General features: G+C 40.9%; 1 protein-coding gene across 1 annotated transcript in view; it reads right to left on the minus strand.

Moving 5' to 3' along the window:
- The window catches only part of rorb (RAR-related orphan receptor B), a 103,077-nt gene that overhangs the window by 80,426 nt on the left and 1,790 nt on the right, over window positions 1-20,861 (minus strand). The window contains exon 2 of the mRNA XM_048594866.1: window positions 14,680-14,765. Coding sequence (XP_048450823.1) covers window positions 14,680-14,765 — 86 coding nt within the window. The remainder of the gene's footprint in view (window positions 1-14,679; window positions 14,766-20,861) is intronic.

Here is a 20,861-nt window from a genome sequence, read left to right on the forward strand (position 1 = left end):
ACCTTGTTATCTCAGATTCTCCAGCATCTGCAGTTCCCACTACCCCAGAACTAAGCTAAGCTTGCTTGACACAATCCATCATTAATTAACCCACTAAATTTTATTGTCCAAGCTTACAGAATAGTCCCACTTTTACCTTAACCAACCCAGTGGAAAAAGAGCATGTTTGGGTTGGTGTTGACTTCTCATCTGATATTAATCCTCATTGATGAAAATAGAAGTAAAATTTGGACAAGATATAAAACAGGTGCCTGACCTGGACTTGTCCAATTCCTACTGAGTGGGTTAGGCTAAACTCAGGCTCTGAGTCTGAATGAGCATTACTGCCTGTAGACCAAGTATGGCACAAAAGTATTTCCAACAAGAGAAAAAGTGTAAATTGAATGGGAAGGAAGACAGAAAGAAACTGATCTGCAATACTTATCCTCTTGTCATTAAAGTAACATCTTCAGAGATCAATAAGATAAAGTGTACAGGCTATGCTATTTTACCTTTTTCTATTGATTGGTAAGCATCTCAACTGTTCTTTTCTCAGTGAGACTAATTAGACTGATGAATACTAAAGCCTAATATGTTAAAACAGTAGCTTCAATTATCAAGGAACCTGTTAAATTGCTTTGCATTGATGTGGACAGAATGATACTAGTTTTAATTTGTTGGCATCAAGCATAAGATATAATGGATAGGATAATACCAACTTTGATAACTGGTGATCTGGCTGCATAGTACATAAGCTATGAAGTTACATCTGTTTTATGTCTGGTTGGGGCATTGGTTGAAAAAATTGTGTCAAGCATATTGAGACTAAAGCTTAAATCTGGCTTTGAAATGGACGTTTGACTGCCAATACCTATCAGTTATTCCATTTAAACTTGAACACAGTGAGAAATGTCAGCACTTTCACTGAGATTAAAGAGTTTTCTCTGAATCTAGTGTTGACATTGGTAATATTATTACAGGTGTATGGCACAAAATTGAATGGAGTTGCAAAGGAATTAAGTAAAAATGATTTGAAATGTAAAAGGACAAAACTGCTTGTTAAAAAAAGTACTGGAAGACAACTAAAATTTAACAAAAACTTGAATTATATCAAATAGGGACAAAATTCAACCTAGGATGTTTAATAGAACAGTATTAAGTTTGCAGGAAAAATATTTTCTTATTAATTCTACAATCCTTATATTTCTTTATCTGTGGATTTACAGTGAAGCTGACTTAAAAACCATAAGCAGTGCATACCATCTGTGCTTCTGGAATGATTCCATAATATCTTTTTGAGAGCTTTTAGCAGCTGTGATCATTTGACAACTAATGATTCTGCTTTCATTTTGTGTACTGTCTATAAAGATGCCATTGATTAGTGGATTGTCAGACAAAAGAAAACTGATCTGAAATCGATGAGTAAAATCACAGGAGCTAGGATTTGGCAGTGCTATCCAATATACATTTCTGAACAGTCATCAGGTGTAGCAATGTCATACATTGTTAGACACATGCATGAATTTTAGTACTTTTTAAATATACATACATTCACACAATACAAGCAAAGTAATCCATCTTTTATATATTCATTTAACAAACATTGTCCATTGGGTGATGAAGGAAGCTAAACACTCAAACAATCCAATTCTGGTACAGAAGCTTTTTGTCCTCAACGGATACATGAAATTATTAAAGTATTCAAACATATGGTGTATGATTATGGATTGAAAACTCATTCCTATTTACTAATTAACAGGACAACTACCCATATATGAATAAAAACAAAGTTGCTGGAAAAGCTCAGCAGGTCTGGCAGCTTCTGTGAAGGAGAAAACAGAGTTAATGTTTCAAACTGAGGTTCTGAGGAAGGATCACCGGACCCGAAACGTTAACTCTGTTTTCTCCTTCACAGATGCTGCCAGACCTGCTGAGCTTTTCCAGCAACTTTGTTTTTGTTCCTGATTTACAGCATCCACAGTTCTTTTGGTTTTTACCCATGTATGAATTCCTAATTAACCACAAGCTTGCGGGTTAATGTATTGCATAAAACTGGCTTAGGAAAGGCCAAGTGCCAAACTATATTCAACAGCAATCTATTTATGTGACAAATTATTTATATAGCACCTTTAAAAAGGTGCTGCAGAGGAGGATTATAAAACACCATCACATAATGAGACAGGAGATCCGACGATCACATCAAGGAAGTAGATTTTAACCTGTGTTTGAAAGGAGCAAAGCAAGGATGAAAATCAGAACAACGGGAAGGGAACTCCAGAGCTTGGGACCAAAGCAACTAAAAGCATGACCACCAATGGTGGAGCAATTATAATTGAGAATGCTGAAAAATACCAGAATGAGAGGAGTGCAGATATCTTGGAGGCTTGTAGAGCTGGAGATATTGACAGATATAGGGAGGAGCAAAACTATGGAGTGATTTGAAAACAGGATGAAAGTTAAAAACAAGTGTGACTTCACTGGGTGCCAATGTATGCCAACAAGTAGAGGGGTGACAGAGGAATGTGAGTGTTAAGAGATGGGCAGCTGAAGTTTTGAATGACCTCAAGTTTACAAAGATTAGCAAGTGGGAAACCAGCCATAAGTACATTGGAATAGTCAAATCTAGCAGTAACAAAGCTTTGAGTTGGGAGTGGTAATTTTCAAGTGATACAGATTCCTGCCCCAGCATCAATTAAAAAGGCAATCGTGAAAGTATCTTGTACAGCCACTTCATGAAAAGACAGGAAGCTAGGAAAAGTTGGATAGATCTGCTAATTCAAGATGTCATTTATACATTAGAAGTAATGATCTTAGTTCAAAAGATCGAGATGTAGAATCAGTCTTAGTAGAACAAAGAAACAGAAAAATGTAGGAGGTTACACATGGGAATAGTTTGTTAGCCCACTTTCTTGAATGAGGGACTTATAAGAAAGTTTGAGTAGGTTGGGTCTGTTGGAGTGTCATGGCAGAGCCAGTTGATTGGATGGTAATCAATTCTTTGTGACAAAGAATTTCACAAGCTTCTCACACTTTAAGGAGAGGCACAGAGGAAAAGGCATTTAAAATGGTTAGAAGAAAGAATCCAGAGGATTCTAGGGTTATGCTGGAATAATGAACAGATGAAAACCAGATCCAATATTGTTTCAAGTGGCAGAGACAGATTTACAAATCTCTATTCAAGTTTGCATCCCCTGGAGTTAAAGATTCCAAATGTTCAAGTCACTGAGTTTGACTACAATCTGAATGTGGCCAAGTTTGGACATGTTCACTTGATCTGTACCATCATGGTACCCCTGCATAGAGGGACAACATAAAAAAACTGAATGAGTTGAATAAATTATTTTACCTAGTATTGTGATGATACTATGTCTTTGAGAGGTGTATTTTGTCCTGGTTTGTTTTTAATGAAGAAAGGTTGAGACAGTGGCACTGAGCAGTATGCTCTAAAGCCAATAAAGTAAACGGCTTGTGAGGCCTTCAGTTGCTTTTTATAGTGGGAACAATACAAGCAGCCAGACTAGGTGGGCTCAAGCTCCCACAGAACCAGTTTATTTTAAGTTTTAGCCTTCTGTAGCAGTTGCTGTGATCTTGAAACAGGACGTGGAAGCTATTTTTCCTCTCTGTTGCAGCTAAAAACTGGGGATTCTCTTCCTGCTATTAGCATTGCATGTGAGACACTCTATTTTACTGTATTTGTCTTTGCCAAGGGTGTGTTTATGGGATGCTACTACACTGGAACAGTTACTGTTTATTAAACTACTAATTGATTATTCTGTTAAGTTTTCTAATAAGTTGTTATTCCAATTCTCTTTGTTGTATTTTAACCAGAGTGTATGAATAAGGTGTGTTTTGCTTCAAGACTGGTAGTTTGACCAATCCAATTGCACTTGGAATGCAGCATCTGGCACTCGCCTTTCAAATAAGAAAAAAAAAGTTAGGGTCAAGGCTAGCTTCATGTATTTTGAGGGGGGTTGGTTCTGGTACAAAAAAAACCTAAAATTTGCTCTTTTGGAAGAAAATTTTTGATGGTGATATGCCCAGTTAGTCTACATGAAAGGCTTCAATTAACCACTGTAAGCAAATTGTGTAAACTGCAGAGTCCAAATGAAGCAAAATTTAATACAGTTGTTAACCAATCACATCTGGACAGGCAGGAATCTTTCACTTGTGCATTTAGTACACCTGAAACAGGGGTAATTCTGAAACTACACACAGTCAACAGAAGCCTTACTTGCAGGCAGCCTGGGTTGATGATTTGAATCTACAATATTGTACACCTCTATCAGATCCGAGTCCCCTGACAGTAGCTCTCCTCAGTGGGAGGAGAAATCATCCAGTTACATCTAGAGTGTCAACACAGCTCCAAGAATTTGAGAACATGTTCCTATTCTGTCTGTTTCGTTTTCTACTTTACCTCACTTCTAGCTTCCTGGGGAAAAAAATTCTAGTTTGTTCTCTATATGCACAACTGGCTTAGACTACTTGATGAAATGTGACATTTACCAAGCAATTGCAATGACATTCAAAGAGTTTTTAGTTCTTAAAGCATTGAGTTACTATGATCATTCTTTCCAAAGCCCCTCTACAGATCATGACCTTGAAGTGATGGAGAGGCTTGTGTTCTAATAGTCCCTTGATCGAAGCCATTGCAAGCTCTTTGCTCCAGGTAGAACCACCCTTAGTGGCAACATCAGGGTGAGGCACTAGACAAAGTATGGTTCAAAAACAAAATCGAATCAGCCACAAAACAGGCATAGGAGGCCTGTGCATCTCACTGACTGCAGTGGCAGCTTGATGACATCACTGAAACCTGACCACTAAACCCAGAAAAAGGGTGTGCCTGCTGATGCTGCTGTATCTATGGACTGTACCACTCCTGTTCTATTCAAGCCTGCATCATTATCCCCTCATGGATTTTGCCTACCATGGGGTCTGAGTATTGGGTATCTGTACTGCAATCTTGAAGCTGCTGTACCTGGCTAGACTGGTCCTGCTTGGAGGAGTCTGTGGCATCTTTATGTTTGCCTTGACTAAGAGTAACTTTTTGTCTTTATCAGTAAGCCCTGCAAGCTCTTTATTTACATTCAAATACACAGAATACTGATTACAGCTCTTTAGCACAGTGCTTTCATTCTTCGAGCCTTGATAGCATGTGCCAGTTGATATCAGAGTACATCATCCTCATTAACCTGTTTAGGGTTAGGGTAGAAGCCTACTTATATTTCCCAATAAGTTATATAATGTGGACAATATCAGCAATGTTGCCGTGTTAAATATAGTCTGACACAGGCTTCTGCCAGAACTCACGTGCCAAGTTCTGTGGCAGTTGGTGACAGGAACAGGGACACGGCTGGGAACTGGGTGTCTGTAGACAAACATCCGCACAAAGGTGACAGATACATGACAATTGTTAGATACCTGAGTTGGGACAGAGGTTCCACTGCCATTGGCTCTGACATACCCATTCCCCTGCCCGCCCTCACCCGCTGTTGGTCTTGATATCCCATCCCATTCGCGATCTCAAATCTACCCTAAGTACTCTATCAATTTCCTGGTACTCTCCCCACCTGGCAATGTGTATACCTTGCATCCTACCCAACTGGCAGTCATACACTAGATCCACCCATCACCCTAAACCAACATTTACCTTGTATACTCATCCTTCCAAAAACAATTGTGTAAGTGACTGGTTGTTATGCTGGACATCTAAATCTCAGAACACAGTTCACCGATTGCTGTAAACAAGGGCTGTGCTTTGACTCCCTGCCATCCCCCCCACCTATCCTACACCACGAGGGAACTGACCGATTTCGGGTATGCTCTGAATTTCTGAAGGAGCTGTCTTCATAACTCTTAGGTGGAAATGAGGTGTTTGGTTCTAACGGGCAAATAAAATAGGAGTCGAGTGGCAATCTGACTGCGATTGCCAATTTTTGGAACATGTGGGCCAGTAGGAATGGCCTCATTCTGTCTTGTGCCAGAGGAGAAACACAAAACCACACAGAGCATTCTAGATCAAAGCACTGGCGCCGCTTAGATTTTTGAGCCAATGATATAACCTAAGTGAAGTCTGCATCATTTGATCCTTGCAGGGGACTGACAACTTGTTTGATTGGTGATGAGCATCAGCCTAGCACAAAGACAGCACAAATCCAAGAGGAAAATCATCACTGTAACTGCACTTTAGTATACCAACCAAAGACAGAAATTCCAGGAGCAGCTCGTAACTAATCTGGAAAGCCTTCACATACCTCACTCAATTTCAGCTCATTGGAGTAAATAGAATCCCTACACTGTGGAAGCAGGCCATTCATCCCATCGGATCCACACCACCCCTCCGAAGGGCATCCCACCCGCCCCCTACCTTATCCCTGCATTTCTCATGGCTGACCCGCCTAGCCACACATCCCTGGACACTACAGGCAATTTAGCACGACCAATCCAACTAACCTGCACAGCTTTGGACTGTGGGAGGAAACCAGAGCATGCAGAGGAAAGCCACACAGACGCAGGAGAACATGCAAACTCCACACGGTCACCAGAGGCTGGAATCGAGCCTGGGTCCCTGGCGCTGTGAGGCAGCAGTGCTAACCACTGAGCCACCGTGCTGCCCTGTGTCCAGAGCATTAATTACCACAACTGGCTCGATCAAAATTAAGCTGAAACATGTGACATACTGGGAAAAAATAAAATTGAGCCACCTTCATTGAACAACCTAAAGTCATAACTCCAGGAGGCAGCATTCAAACACCTCAGGGCTGACACGAAGGATAAATCCTGAAGGTAAAGGATAAGTGGTAGGAAGAGAAAGCCTGAGAAATTCAATAATATGCTGACCATCATGACATGCAAATTTTTTTCAGACCACCAGGCGTATCTATAAATTAAAGTCAAAGAGACAATATTCCCTTCACTCACAAGATAGTGTCTGTCTTCTTAAAAATGATAATAAAATCTGTCAATCCTGGAAGGAACAATTTCAACACTCCTGAACCTTGAATCCAAATAGTAGCTGATACTATTCAAGCTCTCAGTGCCCTATAGTAGAATCCAGGGTGGGCCACTATCAATGGGAGAGACTGCAATAAGCAATCAAACAAATGAAAACTTCAAAGCCTGTGATTCTGATAACATTCTAACTGATCGGATTTTGCTCACGTCGAGACTCGATGTACTCAACTTGCAATTCAGAAGGAAAATGACCTATCCTGATTTCATCAATCTGGCAATCATAAATATCATGAAGGGCGGATTAAATTATGCTGTGGAAACTATTGAGGTGTTTTCCTGTTGTTCTTAACAGGAAAAATCTTGCCATGCATTCTCCTCAATTATAGAGTCATAGAGTAATATGGCAGGGAAACAGATCCTTCGGTCCAACTCATCTATGCCGACCCGATGTCAGAACTTAATCTAGTCCCATTTGCCAGCATTTGGCCCATATTCCTCTAAACCTTTCCCATTCATACACCCTTCCAGATATCTTTTAAAAGGTCATAATTGTACCCACCCCCACTTCCTCTGGCAGCTCATTCCATACCTTTTGTGTGAAAAAAGTTGCCCCTCAGGTCCCTTTTAAATATTTCCCTCTCACCTTAAACCTATTATGCACTCTAGTTCTGGACTCCTCTTTCCAGGGGGAAAAAAAACCTTGTCTATTTACCCTATCCATCTCCCTCCAGATTTTACAAACCTCTACAAGTTCACCCTCAGCTTCCGACACTCCAGGGAAAAAAGCCCCAGCCTCTTCAGCCTCTCCCAAAAGGTCAAACTCTCCAATTCCAACAACACCCTTGTCAATTGTTTTTGAACCTTTGCAAGTTTAACAACACGTTTCAACAATAGCAGGGAGACCAGAATTGAAAATCAGTATCCTAAAAGTGACCTATACAACTACAGCATGACATCCCAGCTCCCATGAAGGCAAACATGCCAAACACCTCCTTCACCACCCTGTCTACCTGCAACTCCACTTTCAAGGAACTGCGCACCTGTACGCTATGTTCGGCAACAGTCCCCAGGGCCCTACTATTAAATGTATAAGTCCTGTCCTGATTGGCTTTACCAAAATGCAACACCCTACATTTATCTAAATTAAACTCCATCTGGCACTTCTCGGCCCATTGGCCCATCTTATCAAGGGCCCACTGTACTCTCAGGTAACCTTCTTCACTGTCTAGTACACCTCCAATTTTGGCGTCATCTGCGAACTTACTAACCATACACATTATGTTCACATCCATATCATTTATATAAATGATGAAAAGTAGTGGACCCAGCACCGATCCTTGTGGTACACCGCTGGTCACAGGCCTCCAGTCTGAGAAATAACCCTCCATCACCACCCTCGGTCTCCTACCTTCAAGCCAATTTTGTATCCAATTAACTGGGACCACTGGATTCCATGTGATTTAACCGTGCCAACCAGACTTTTATGCAGAACCCTGTCAAATGCCTTGTTGGAGTCCATATAGACAACATCTACTGCTCTATATTCAATCTTCTTTGTCACTTCAAAAAAAAACTCAAATTAATGAGACACTATTTCCCCACGCACACGGCCATGTTGACAATATTTTGACTATGGAATTGCATACTTTTTGTGGCTGAGCAAATGTTCATATAGACACAGTGTGCCTTTTGACCTTCTAGAGGAATCTCTGACCTGGTCTCACTGCCAGGCAAACCCAAGAAAATTGTTGGGACCACCAGCAGGAACTCTTCACTGCATTCAATCTGAACAAAGCATTTGTTTCAGTAAATCATGAAACTCTGGGGATTGATTCCCAGAGATTTTCCAGTTCAAAGATGCTTCATCGTAACATATCAGTGTTATAAAGCGGAGATTGATCCCCCTCTGATAACTAAAACCGAAACATCCAGAGAGGCATGCCTCACCCTATAATCTGAAATAGAGGAGTGGTTAAATAAAAATAAACACCTGACACTCTTTATAATCAACAAGTAACAAATTATCTAACTCTAACAGTGAACAAACTAACTAAACTATTAACAAAATGAATAAACCCCCTAACTACTCACTATTCCCAAATAAAACAAGATTAAAATGTTATGCTGTTCCAATAAATACAAGTACCACTTATACAAAATAAAAAAAATATAAATTAGTCTCTCGAAATTACAGCCAGGTTACAGCCTCTGACAAATCCTTCTGTCCAGAACGCCTTTTCTGTCGAATTCTTTTGTCAGTAAGCTTAACTACTTGTGCCGTACATACCTTTAATTTAGATGGAGCTTACTCCAAGGCTTAGAGAATTCTGAGAGAGCCAGTGATTCTCTTTCCTATAACACAGCTGTTCTCTTGGCATGTGGCAGTTGGTTCTCCCTGATTTTCCAAATGCCCTCATCTTTTATACCCTTGATGACATAGCAATTTCTTACAATAGGATTTGTCCTATGTTGGCAAGGACATGGACAAGGAGAAGCACGACTTCGACTGGGACAACACCAAGATCCTGGGACAGGCTAGGCAGAGACAAGCAGGAGAATTCCTGGAAGCATGGCACTCCACGAAGCATGCTATTAATAAACACATTGAACTCGACCCCAAATACATTCCACTACGGAAGAAACCCGGAAGTGAGGCAATCCATCGCAATGGACCCCAGAGTATAAAAACCAAGCGGGAAAACACACCGACGCTTCATCAGAGGCTGCACTGAGGATGTTACCAAGCACGATAACGAAACATCTGCAAAAACAACAAACCAGCTCGGCGAGCCAACCAACCTCAACTATGTTGGCAAAACCATCAAATTTAAAATTTAGTTGGTTTTTGATATCCAACAGCTTCGTTTAAATTAATTAGCTAAAATTCAAAAAGCTGTTGTCTTGGTAAAAATGCTGCTTTGCTTGCTAACAGTATAGCCTTTTGATACAAGTTTTTCAATTCAGGTGCTCTGTGTACCTGCAAACCCACAAAATCCTTTTTGAATCTCTAAGCATAGAAAAAAAACATATTTTAAAAAGGGACCATGCACTGCATTCCCCATACCATTTTCCCAGCAACAAATTCTAACATCCTGCCTTCCAATCCACAAATACTCTACTCAACTTCACAAAGTCAGCAACTGTCTTGAGTGGGAGATGTGAAACAACACTTTCAAAATATGCATTGGCATTAAACAAGATTGTGTGATAGCCCCAACTTATTATAATCTGTGAGATAGTGGCTATTCACTTTTCTCAAAAATTCGTTCATGGGATGTGAGCATCACTGGGCTAGGTCAGCATTTATTGCCCAGATAGCAGTGAAGAGTCAGCCACATTCCTGTGGGTTTAGAGTCACATGTCGATCCGACTGGGTAAGGATAGCAGTTTTCTTCCCCAAAGGACATTTGTGATGAGCTCTTCCAATATATGGCAACAGTTTCATGTCATCATTAGACTCTTAAATTACAGGCTTTTTTAAAAACAATTGAATTCAAATTCCATCACCATTTGTGGTGGGACTTCAATCCTGGTTCCAAGAATAGTACCTGTATCTCTGGTTAATAGCTTAGTCACAATATTATTAGGCCGTCACCTCTTCCTAATCAATAGCCCTCTGGTGTGCATATTAAATACCACCTAGATGAAACACTTTAAATCAGTTTTACCTCCAGGCCAAAGCTAAACTGATCATCATGACATCCATTATGCAGATTGACAGCAGTGTCATTGCCAATTCTGCATCAGGTTTACAAGCCAGTTAATCTCTTCACTTCTGCTTACAAGACACTTGGCTTGTTGACAAAAAAAAACACGTGCATACCCAGTCAAATATCCCACTTTCCAAATATGTGGGATGTGAGGTGCTGGAATATGTTGGGCACTTCTTATCTTGGCAACAATCTCTCATCGAAAAGATCAAATTGAGGAGAGTACTGACTCAGTTGCACCAGCTCAGCCTTCTATAAGACAGTGAGCACTGAGAGCAAAAGATCCTCAAATCAAGAAATGCACTAATGTACAGAGTAGTTATCATCACCATCCTCCTGAACTGTAGTGATGCCTGGACTGCATCAACAACTTGTAAGAGCACTAAAGAAATTTCACCAGTAAAGCCCCTGCCGCATTCTTCAGATTAAATGGCGGGATTTTTGAGTAAACATTTGTGTCCTTATTGATGTTGGCTCTATAAGCAATCAGGCTAAACTCCAGAGAAACCAACAGGCTAGATTCAGTGACAGATAGCTGAAAAAGAATGCCCCCAACCAGGTCCTATTCTCCTGACGTCAAATGGAAAATGTTTTGGGGGAAGGATAAAGAAATCTCAAAGACACTCAGAAGCTTTCCCTGAAGTGTGGCAGCACCAAAATTAATGACTGTGAGAAGCTTGTTACAAATTATTCAAAATGGTGACAACTTGTTCATCAAGCTGCATTACACTCAGAGTCCAAATGGCTTAGAGACAAGAAAGGACGGGATTAAAAAAAGGAAGCTAATCCTGAACTCCAGATCTCACCAGCTTGGGGGACAACCTGCCCCCTGACCCAAAGATTTGCTGGTTAAGTATTAGCCTGGTCAGTCACATGAAGATATGGCAGAAGCTCACAACTCTAAGGAGATGCCATTCTCAAATCAAAGGACAGGCATGACTTCTGAAAAAGAAGATTGTCCATTTCTTTGTTCCACTGTGCTGTCATGAAGTGTTCTCAAATCTTTTACATGGACCACTATAGACTGATGCAAGACGTTAACCCATTTGTTTTAAAGTACCAATTTTTACATCCTCCTTATTTACATAAATTCTGACTGAATAAAACTAGATTTGCGATATATTTTGGTTTGTTTTAATTCACTCATGCAATGTGGGCATTGTTGGCTGGTCAGCATTTATTGCCTGTCCCTGGTTGCCCTTGAGAAGGTGGTCGTGAGCTGCATTCTTGAATCACTGCAGTCTATTTGCTATAGATAGACCCACAATGCCTTCAGGGAGGAAATTCCAGGATTTTGATCTAGTGACAGTGAAGGAACAGCAATATATTTTCAAGTCAAGATGGTGAATGGCTTGGAGGGGAACATGCAGGTGGTGGCGTTCCCATGTATCTGCTGCCCTTGTCCTTCTAGATGGAAGTGACTGGGGGCTTGGAAGGTTCTACCTTAGGATCTTTGGTGAATTTCTGCAGTGCATTGTGCGCACTGCTGCTACTGAGCATTGATGGTGGAAGGAATGGATTCCAAAATGGATGTAATGCCAATTGAGCAGGCTGCTTTGTCCTGGATGGTGTCAAGCTTCTTGACTGTTGTTGGAGCTGCACCCATCCAGGCAAATGGGGAACATTCCATCATACTCCTGATTTGCACCTTGTAAATGGCAGAAAGGCTTTGGGAATCAGGTAGTGAATTACTTACCACATTATTCCTAACCTCTAACCAGCTCTTGTATCCACTGCATTTATGTGGCAAATCCAGATGAGTTTGTGGTCAATGGTAATATCCAGGATGTTGATCGTTGGGAAACCCGGTGCTGCTAACACCATTGAATGTCAAGAGAGGTGGTTAAACTGTCTCTTTTTGGTGATGGTCATTGTCTGGTATTTGTCTTGCAAATGCTACTTACCACCTGTTGTCTCATGCCGTCATATTATTCAAATCTTGTCACATTTGAACATGAACTGCTTCAGTATTTGAGATATCGCAAATGGTGCGGAACATTGGCAATCAATCAATCATTGGTGAACATTCCTACATCTGACCTTATGATGGAGGGAAGACTATTGATGAAGCAGCTGAAGATTGGGCCTAGGACACTACCCTGAGGAACAACTGCAGAGATGTCCAAGAGTTGAGATGACTGACCTGCGACAACTACAACCATTTTCCTATATGCCAAGTGTGACTTGAACCAGTAGAGAGTTTGCCCATGTTACCCATTGATTCCAGTTTTGCTAGAGCTCCTTGATGCCACACTCAGTCAAATATGGCCTTGATGTCAAGGGCTATCACTCTCACCTCACCTCTCGAATTCAGCTCTTTCGTCCATGTTTGAACCAAGGCTGCAAAGAGGTCAAGAGCTGGCTGGCCCTGGTGGAATTCAAACTGGCCGTCACTGAGCAGGTTATTGCTGAGCAGGTGTTGCTTAATAGTACTGTTGATAACACCTTCCATCATTTTCCCGATGACTAAAAGTAGTACTGGGCAGTAATTAACTGGTTGGATTTATCCTGCTTTTTGTGTACAGGACATACACGGGAAATTTCCCACATTGTCAGGTAGATACCAGTGTTGTAACTGTACTGGAACAGCTTGGCTAAGGGAGCAGCAAGTATGGAACACAAGTCTTCAGTCCTGTTGCTGGGAAGTTGTCAGGGCCCATATCCAGCACCTCTAACCATTTTTTGATATCATGTGGAGTGAATCGAATTGGCCGAGGACTGGTATCTGTAATGCTGAGGACTACTGGAGGAGGCCAAGATGGATCTTCCACTCGAGACTTCTGGCTGAAGATTGCTGCAGAAGCTTCAGCTTTATCTTTTGCACTGATGTGCTGGGCTCTTGCATCATTGAGGACGGGGATATTTGTGGAGCCTTCTCCTCCAGTGAGTTGTTTAATTGTCCACCACCATTCATGCTGGTTGTGGCAGGACTGCAGAGCTTAGAACTGATCCGTTGGTTGTGGGATCGTTTAGCTCTGTCTATCACTTTCTGCTTATGCTATTTAACCTGCAAGTAGCCCTGTTTGGTGGCTTCACCAGGTTGACCCATTATTTTCAGGTTTCCCTGGTGCTGCTCCTGGCATTCCCTCCTGCATTCTCCATAAAATCAAGTTTGATCCCCTGCCTTAATGGTAATGGTTAACAGGGCGTATGCCGGGCCATGTGGTTGCAGATCGTGCTGGAATACAATTCCGTTTCTGTTGATGCTCTACAATGCCTCATAGATGCCCAGTCTTGCTAGATCTGATCAAAGTCTGTCCATTTAGCACGGTGATAGTGCCACGCAAAGTGACGGATGTGAAGATGGGACTTCCCTCCATAAAAACTGTGCAGTGGTCACTCTTACAGATACTGATCATAGACAGATGCATCGGCAGCAGGCAGATTGGTAATGATGATGCCAAGCATGTTTTTCTCTCTTGTTGGTTCCCTCACCATCTCCCAATACCCAGTCTAGAGCTATGTCCTTTAAGGCCTGACCAGCTTGATTAGTCTTTTAGTCTTGAACATGGAATTCCCTCACCCAGATTACATTCTGTGCCCTTTGGGAAGATATAGAACATTCTCCACACACCTTTTGAGATAAATTCTGCAGCAGAATTCTAACCAATAAAATTTGATGTTCACTTTTGCCTGAGGATCTTTCCCAGTGATAGGGGAAATCAGTACAGGTCAAAAAAGTGGAGAACTACACCACTATGCTGTACTGACACTAAAAAAAAAATTGGTTTGTACACTCACAATAAGACATCATCTACCACAGAATGATCACAGTTGCATTTAAGGTGGTTCTTCATTTCTGCTGAAGCAGCAGCATTACCTCATTTACTTCCTGGTAATGCTGTCCAAATAAAGATATTATCAGAATCAACACTGCAATGTTAAAGGAGAGACAACACCACATTTTGCTGAATTAATTTAGATTTTTTTTTCAAGTGTGTGACTCTAAACAGTAAAACAACCAATTTCTACTCTCAAGATGTCACTGAGAACTAATTTGACTGCAAGCAGTTGATTGTTATTTATTTTAATCGCTTACCTTGCAGCCTTCACAAGTGATGACTCCATAGTGGATCCCAGAAGACTTATCACCACAGATTTTGCAAGGTATTACTTCGATTTGAGCTACAAGAGAGTATAAATATGTATTAGCATCAGTACAAACATCAATGGTAGATCGAATGGAAAAACTAACGGAAAATCTGTGATTAGACATTATGGGCTTGATATTAACTTTGCTGGCAGTGAGGAGTAGGGAGAGCAGTCAGTAGGAGTACAGGGAACATGAACAAAGAGGTTCCCTTGTGACTTCTAACTCCATATCTTTTGTGTGACATAATAGACAGATTCTTCGCTTGGAAACCAGATTGACTGGGTTATTTCTAGTCAGATATGGAGCAGTCCTGAGGAGGCTGCAATACCAAATACATGTGTGCCATGGATGAAGAGAGAGAAACTGGGATTCAATCTGGGGTATGGTGATTGATCACTGACTCCTGGGGAGTCCAATTCTTGGGACCACTGGGTCTCCAATCCCCAGCAAGTTTGGAAAATTTGGAGGAAGTCAGAAGCCTGGCGGTTTGAAAGACCTAGGGTAGGCAAGACCTCAGCTGTAGGTAAAGTACACAGGCCTTTGTCAGGTAAGGTGTGAGGATGTTAATGATTTATTTACAAAGTGTTATCCAAGCAGATATACTGGATAAAGCAGGCAAGTAGAAAGCTTCCTTGATCTGAAAGTCCTTGACTTAGTTTAGCAGTATGGTTCCTGGGATTTGGAGAATGCAACTGTCCTTGGCTAATTTCAAAGTGGTGAATAAAAATGAGGCTCACAACATCATAACAAATAAAGTGCCAACCTGCATCTTTGGACTGGCTTGGTTACCTGGGCCTTCATTTCACTTCTGGTAAAAATGCTCTAATTTCGCAATTACAAAAATATTCAAAGTAAGCAATTTGAAAAATGTGTAAAACTAAGTTAAAAATGGCTTGCAAAGTTCAATTCATTTTTTGTGAAACCTTCCTACACAATCACAATCTGATTCATAATTTGTCTACAAGGCATCATAAAACAAATTTGTTATTAGCATGGCCACAAAGCACTTGGAGGGCATGTGGGGAGGGAATGCGATTCAAAAGTGGGATATAATTAATAGCTCACAATTTCTAGCAGAAACCAATTTTCCAGAATTATTTTAAGGATCAGCTTATGGACCTACTAGGAGCTGAGCTGGAAGATTCTGCAAGTATTTTTGATTATGCAAAAGGCTAGATCTCTTATGACAGTTTTCCTCTTAAATTTTTAAGCTTTATCTTTTAGTGCTCTGCATTTCCAAAAAAAACCTTTCAATTCTTCACATTGTTATGTCACAGTACATTCAATTTTTATGTAAGTAAGTGTGTATCACATCTGGAGTTTCAACTCTGGAGAAAGAATATCCTTTGTTTTAGTTACTTATGTGATATAAAGGTGTGAGATTTATAGATATTTTAATAGAATTTAGAGTTTTGGTTTTTGAACTCATGGCATGTTGGTTTTGATCTGTGTACGAAGAGATTTTAATGACTTAACTTGTCAATATTTCTGGGGTCAGGGTTGTTTTTCAAACTAGTATGAGAGAGGGGGTTTTTGGGTGATAATTTGGTTTACTTGCATTTAGAAAATTCTTTGAACAGACAAAGTAAACATTGAAGAGCTTTGGCTTGATTTCTGTTTATAAGGATCAGTTTTTTTTTGCTCAGGGGAAAACCAATAGCTTGGAAAGCTTTTGGTTTCAGTTTGAAGAAGTCCTAGTTGAATTTAGATGTATGAAACAATTTCTGCTGAAAAAGAAGGAGGGATAATTTACAACCGTTAGGTTATTTCAGTGAAAAGGTTTTAGCTTGCAAGTTCCTGACCAGAAGTGTTTGGCTATTCAAAGTTCAGTAAATCTAAAGCTCAGTTGTGTAACTGATCAAGGAAGTGGCTATCAAAGACTCATGACTAGGAATTGGGAGGCATAATTAAGGTAAACCTATAATGCGGAACAGACAAATTCTCTCTAGTGTTTGAGTACCCTAAGTAATGGTTTTCAGACAGATGGAATTGTATTTTTACTGCATGTTTCAAATCCTTTCAAATTGTGTTATATGCAAACAGCTTAATTTATTCTATTTATCATTTCTGTAATAAACTCATTTTCTTGTTATAGACAAAATCTGCAACGTTTATGTTTCAGTTAAAGACTACCTTGTGCTAAAGCAAAAGGCTTTTGAGCCAGACGGCTTCTGACTTTTCCAGTAACAGCATTAGTGATGATCATAACACTTGGCATACTCAATCTACAGTCAATGCACCCTGACTTTTCTTTCATTCATTCACGCGATGGGAGTATCACTGGCTAGGCATGCATTTATTGTTCATCCCCAAATGCCCAGAGGACAATTAAGAGTCAACTTCATCGCTGAGAGTCTGGAATCGCAAGTATCACATGTAGGCTAGACCTGGGAAGGACGGCAGTTACTTTTTCTAAATTGAAACAAAATGTTTGTTTTCTGAAAATGAACAGTGGTCATCACTTGACTATTATTCCAGATTTTTATTGAATTCAAATTTCTCCATCTGCCATGGTGAGATTCAAACCTGGGTCCCCAGAACATAACTTGGATCTGTAGATCAACACTCTAGCGATAATACAGTAGACCCTCCCCTCCCCATAATATCAATTACTTTTACATTAAAACATAGCTTAAAGGAATCAGCTAGTTATATCCTCCAATCTCCCTCATTGATCTTGCTTACTGACATCTCCCAATAGTCTAAAAGCTAGCTTCCTTAACTGACACTTTTCCTGCATTACTTTCAGAAATAAAATATGCGCACACAAAATTGCATTTTTGAGGGGATAACAATTGTCGTTCTTGCAGTAGTATGCTCACTCGATTTAACTTTCAAATTATTTTCAATTATCTTAAAATGGCTGTTATTGTTACCTTCATCTAAACCATTATTAACCATATTTATAAAGAGCAACATGAAATGTGATGGTAGCAAATACAAGAGGTACAATAAAATTTTGAGAAAGAAAATATCTATAATGGGTTAATTAATTTTAAAAATAATGGCTCCCAATTTAGTTCAAGTGTCTCTGTGAACGCCATCCGATATCTTCTTATTGTACTGTGAACACAGTCTAAATTGATCAACTATTCTGGTCAACTAATTTATGATCAAGTTGCTTTTAAACCTATAAATATTAATAACATGAAACTAAAACATTTAAAACTCATGTTAATTTTCTCCAAATAACTCAAAATAAACTTTAGTGGCTGAATCTGATGTTTTGGTGAAGTATGAGCCACATTAACCTTTTTGGAGGTTTATATGCCAAGAGGTCCAAGTAAGTTCCCTCACTGTATCTTATCAAACTGGCCTCGTTAATTATCAATTGCAGCCAAATGGCATCTCTCATTTCATTTCTGCCTTACCTTACCACATACTGTTTTCAGAGCAATTCACCACTCCGTGGATATAAACAGAAAGGGTGGCATATCTTGCAAGTGACCATCTTTGATAGACCATTGTATACCTGGACAATATTTGCAGTCTGGCTTTGGCTTTCACTGGCAGCATGTTGGCACAGCAGCCACAAAGCTGACCAGATTGACACTCACTCACACATACAACCCTATTCTCTCATCCTAGTCTCCATTTATCAATTACACCACACACTAGCTGTCCCAACATCCTAGCTGAACAATCTAAGTCAGTGATACCAAGTCCCATTACCTACAGTAAACCTACATCTTGTTGTTGTCCAATAGGTCAACATCTCATACCAGGCAAGCAATCAGACGAATACAGAAAACATGCGCTTTGTTTAATTAAAGAAAGTAAAGGGGATACACAAATTAAACTTCACCTCCAAAATACCAACAAGATTTATGCATCATGACCAAAGTCCTCTTCCTCGGAAGACTAATCATGTTTCCATCGCTCCATCCAAGGTCTTGCTTTGTTGTTTGCTCAAATTGTGTTGAGCACCACAACAGGATGATGTGGCACACTCTTGTCCAGATTGTGCTGAAGGGCTCCCCAAACTGGTCCAAGCAGTGGAACTGTATCTTCAAGAGCCCTCTGCTCTGCTCCGCCACAGTTCTCGTTGAGGGTTAGGTGACAGTAAAAATGTACTTTGCATCAGTCAGGGGCATCCCATGGTGTTATCAGCCATGGTCACAGCCTCGGTCTCCCAGTAACTAGCCATGTAAGTTCCCAGACCCTCAAACACAGCAGGTACATTCTGGAGCACTCTTGTGTGCCAGTCTCGTCAACTGCCAGTGTAGGGGGCACATGCATCTAGAAAATGGTAACGGTGATCACAGATCACCTTGAAGGGATGCTGTCCTGTTGATGAATTTCACAGTGTTATCATATGGTCCTTCAGCGCCATGGGTCGATGGTACTGTGCACCTGCAGAAAGCCAGCTGTGTTCCTGAATTCCTTGCCTCGGCTGCAGCAATCTCATCATTGGGAATGAAATGAATTATTGTGATCTTGTGCAGATGGCATTGGTTACTGGTACCTTTGTGGGTGTCCAACTGAGAGATCTGACACAGCTCATCCATTGCTCCCTAGAAGGAGCCAGGGGCACAGACATTCCGTGCTGCTATGGTCCCTCACTGCCACTGGAGAGGCTGATCTCCTACTTCTGCAGCTGGCTTAGTTCCCTTTCAGTCTCTCGGGAAGTACAGAGCCTGTGTCAGCAGTACGGCTTGATTTTTCCTCGGAAAATTGAGTCAGAACCCGAAAGATCTGGCACCCCTCGCATCCTGAGGGTCCCTGAGCCCATTGCTCCTCGTTCCCTATGGGTTCTCCTCCTCTATCTGTCTTTACCTGCTTGGATAGGCAGCCACAGTGGCCAACATGCTACCAGTGGCAGAACCCATCACTCTCGGTGGAAGTGACCCAAATCGAGAACAGAAGGAGCAAAAGAATTTCCTTAGATCTCAGAACAGTCAGTGGCATAACCTATAGATGCGGGCAGAGCATAATTCACCACACAGCGAGATATGCTGGACACAGATAACAGGGACATGTCTGCAGTGGGCATCCACAATCTGTTCAGCTTCTTGGTGAAGGTGCCAGTTGGCTGAGTGACCACCACATATCATCAAAAAGAGGGCCTGCCCCTCTCAATCCTGGGCCTACATCAAATGCTAAACTTCACAATGTATTCAGCACAGACTTTGTGGCTCATTCCGGATCCTTGGAAGTTACATGCATAGTGTAATTCAGCCAGAATTTGCCCTTTGAACCGTCATCGATTATAATGATGAAATTATCATCAATTTGGAAGCAGTAATTGCAAGTAGCAAACTGGCTTTGACCAGCATTTAAACCCGAATCATGTTTATTCTGCCTGCACAGCAAATAGGTGATGAAATGATTGCAAATTAAATGTAACTGCTTTGCAGTGGATCCTGCATTTTCTCCCATCAAACTTGCATCAACTCTGCCCACCTTGGGTATTGTCCCAGGCATTTTCTGATAGTACATTCCCATCTACAGAACAGAAAGTGATGGCTGGGAATGTAGCAAGTGGTGGGCACCATTAATACCAGGCTTCACTGGGTTGTCAATTAACCTTAGAGTTTCCTTGTCCCTGTTTATAATCACAGTACTCTGACCATCCATTTTTATCCAACCCCCTGCATGGAGACCTGCCACATTGATCTTGACCTATAATTTCTTTCCTGCCCCAAACGCCAACATTACATCTTAATGCTGTCCATCCTCCTGTAGTCTACCTTGCCCTCTGCAGCTGATTCACATTACCATTTGCTTTGAGTTCCTTCTGTCACCACCTTTATCCCAACTTTTACAAATGCTCCGCTATGCATGCTACGATGGTCATGATGGGTTGGGAAATGCCACTCACCAATGTCCGTGGATGAAGGGTGCACAAGTCTGGTGCCTGTTAATACTGCCCTGAGATGCTGCTGGCCAGTATCCAATGTAGGAGGTCACTCAGAGAAAGTGGCAAGTTGAATTCGACTGCTGTTTGCTTCCAGTTTTCTTGCCTAGTATTCCTGATGTTGAGCTTTTTTGATGAATTTGGTAAGGTGGGAGCCTGAATATTAATGAGGTGAGTTGTGCTGTTATCAAGGCATTTAATAGTCAAGAATGACTATTCATTGGAAACTCATTGCTGCTTTTAGAGAATCGTCCCATGCCACTTCTGTAAA

Source organism: Rhincodon typus, chromosome 3, assembly GCF_021869965.1.
Source record: "Rhincodon typus isolate 14 chromosome 3, sRhiTyp1.1, whole genome shotgun sequence".
NCBI classification, from domain to species: Eukaryota; Metazoa; Chordata; class Chondrichthyes; order Orectolobiformes; family Rhincodontidae; genus Rhincodon; species Rhincodon typus.